The sequence below is a fragment of the Kryptolebias marmoratus genome, linkage group LG14 (assembly GCF_001649575.2).
Source record: "Kryptolebias marmoratus isolate JLee-2015 linkage group LG14, ASM164957v2, whole genome shotgun sequence".
Lineage (NCBI taxonomy): Eukaryota > Metazoa > Chordata > Actinopteri > Cyprinodontiformes > Rivulidae > Kryptolebias > Kryptolebias marmoratus.
Window position 1 is genome coordinate 13,892,859 of NC_051443.1, and position 3,043 is coordinate 13,895,901.

At 52.4% G+C, this 3,043-nt stretch overlaps 1 protein-coding gene across 1 annotated transcript in view; it reads left to right on the forward strand.

Moving 5' to 3' along the window:
• The first annotated feature begins 15 nt into the window (after positions 1-15).
• smad7 (SMAD family member 7) overlaps positions 16-3,043 on the forward strand; it is a 16,272-nt gene continuing 13,244 nt past the window's right edge. The window contains exons 1-2 of the mRNA XM_017407605.3: positions 16-1,220; positions 1,990-2,043. Coding sequence (XP_017263094.1) covers positions 737-1,220; positions 1,990-2,043 — 538 coding nt within the window. The 5' untranslated portion in view covers positions 16-736. The remainder of the gene's footprint in view (positions 1,221-1,989; positions 2,044-3,043) is intronic.

Sequence of the window (3,043 nt, forward strand, 5' to 3'; positions counted from 1 at the left end):
CCCTCCACCCCCCTCCTCCGAAGCGGCAGAAAGCCATCCTCTGCAGAGGAGCGGCGGATGAGACCGGAGCGGCGCCGAGCCCTTGGCTGAGGACTGAGAACAGAGGACGGAGGACGGAGGACGGAGGACGGAGGACGGAGGACGGAGGAGGACCGCTGTGGATTTACCGCTCCTGGGAGACGCTGCTGCGGCTTCCAGCTCCGCTTCTTTCTTTCTTTCTTTTTTTTTCTCCTCGGGATAATTGCGCCAGCGTCCAGCCTTTTAATTAATCAGGCCCCGATTTGTGGCATGTCCACGACGGCTCGCGCACACTTGATTTCCTGAGAACCTGCAGTGTTTGGTTTTTAATTTGTATTTCTAGTGGCGGGGGTGTCACTGCATGCAGCCGCTCGGCTGTGTTCAGGCTTCTCTGCTCAGCTGCCTGAGGGGGGCAGGAATGGTGATCCGCTCCCGGAGGAGAAAGCCGACTGTCCCGTGAACCCTGACTTGTTTTATTTTATTTATTTATTATTATTGTTATTATTGTTTTTGAACATCCGAAATCCGCAGGAGGAGAAGAAACCCCCCGCCGCGGAGACTGGCGCATGCTCCAGATTTCCTCTGCTTCTCCGGCTCGCAGCTCTTCCACCGTCTCCTCTCCGGCTGCCTGTCGCTGCCTGGACTCGGATCCCGGAATCTTCATGATTTGCGGACACCATGCCCGTTCTTTAGCCGGGAAACCCTCTTTTCGTCCCGCATGTTCAGGACCAAACGATCGGGGCTCGTCCGGCGACTCTGGCGGAGCCGCGCGCCCGCGGAGGGCGACGGCGAGGCGGACAGAGGAGGGACGCGTCACGAGCATGGCTCCGGGGCCGGCTGCTGCATGGGCAAGGCGACAACCAAGGCGGCCAAGTCCGCCGCGGGCTCCGAGGCGGAACTGAAGGCGCTGACCCACTCGGTGCTGAAAAGGATCAAGGAGAAACACTTGGAGGTGCTGCTGCAGGCGGTGGAGTCCAGGGGGGGCGCCCGGAGCCCCTGTCTGCTGCTGCCCAGCAAAGTGGACGCCAAAGTGGGTCAGCAGTCTTACTCCCTGCCCATGCTGCTCTACAAAGTGTTCAGGTGGCCGGACCTCAGGCATTCCTCGGAGCTCAAGAGGCTGTCGTGCTGTGAATCCTACGGGAAAACCAACCCGGACCCAGTCTGCTGCAACCCGCACCACATGAGCAGGCTGTGTGAACTCGGTGAGCCGGACTGTTTTGTTTGAGTTTCATTTGATTGATTGATTGATTGATTTTTACAGCAACAACAACCACCTCATAAAAAAGAGAGAGGCTTTAATTCTCTTCTGATCGGGCTTTAATTTAACCTTTAAATGGATTTCGGAGGTGCGCTCCCTGAAGGACTAATTAGCCTAATTCTGATGACATCACCTGCGCGGCGCAGTGCTCTTAAGTTTCCATAAGGTCAAACTTGACTCGAGTGTTTCTTTTCATTCTGTTGGAGGAGAGGGAATGTGTGTGTGTGTTTATTCCTCCACCTGAGTGTGGACGATCAGACCCGCCGTCAGTGAGCCGGCGGAGCGCCTGGCGTTTCAGCGTTTCGTAATTGGCATTTCCAAAAGCACGAAGAGCCTCAGAGCCAGGGCTTCGCAGTCTTTCCACGGTGAAGTTTCCAGCCTCTCTTTCTCCCCTCCCTCCCTCTGTGTGTGTGTGTGCTTGTGCGCGCGCCTGGCGTCCCGGGCCAAAAGAGGCCCGTATCTCAGTTTGTCCTAGACGCTGATAGTGGCCCTTCTGGCGCCAGGCGGCCCCCTGTTTATCTGCCTGCCAATGAAAGGCAATAGCCGCCCGGCCGGCCTCTCCAGGCGGGGCTGACAGACACAAATCTCCCCTCCTCCTCCTCCCTGAAGAATGACAACTCTTTATCTTAAAGTTTAAATCTCTCTTGTGGTTTTTTTTCCCTCCCTTCTCCTTCTCATGCACTGCTTCTTCTTGTGTTTTTTTTTCTTTCCAGAGTCACCTCCTCCCCCATATTCACGCTATCCCATGGATTATCTTAAACCACCAGGTGAGCTTGATTTTTACAAGATCCCAAAAGTTTTTTGTTTGTTTGTTGTTGTTGTGTTTGCGTGTCTGTTAGCAAAATATCTTGTAAAGCACTGGATAGGGGGTTGATGAAGCTCTCAGTAGGTAATAACTGCGTGCGACCTATTAACCTTTGGAGTCAACCCGGTTCAAGATGGACGCCACAGCTCCCCAACCTTAGCAAACACAAAAATGGCTTTGACGCAGTCAGTTTTACAGCTATTACGCTAAATTTAGGTGTTGTAGTAGCTGAGACTCTTCCACAACACACACTCCAAGCGCTACACGTTGTGCAAAACTTTCTGCCTAAAACTTTGGGATTAACTGTAGGGTTCATCCCTGTTCGTCTGTTAGCAAAACACCCCATGAACCATTGAGCCGATTTTAATGAAACTCTGAAAATGCAACTGTTGGATCCACGTCTAGAACTGAATAACTTTTGGAATCAACCCCTTTCAAAATGTCTGCCACAGCTAATTAACCTTAACTTAAACATAAATGGCTGTAAGTCAGTCATTTTGACAGATATCGGGCTAACATTTGGTGTTGTCATTGCTGGTCGTTCTCTCCAATGCATGCTCTGAGCCGTAACCGATCTCCATCAGCGTTCTTTTCAAGGTTTGACCCAAACAGATACGACTCTGTCATTTCACAACATGAGGAGATCTTGGTTCAAGCCTCCTGGCATGAAAGGCGGCGGGCGATACGCATTCCTTCATGGAACTCTGGGGCTTCAGTTTAGCGACGTTATTGTCTAGATTCACATTCACACGCTACCTCTGCAGTGTATTCGGCGTGTGTGTGTTTGGAGGAAATGGCTCCACGTTATGTTGTGATTTATGATAGCAGTGGAGTGGCACGCCTGGCTGGCTGGCCAATTCCAGCATGGCTGGCAGCCAGGGCAAGCCAATACACAGTCGAGATAGCAGCTATAGACTGACTGGCACGTCACCAGAGGCAGTGTGTATGTCTTAAAGAGGGGG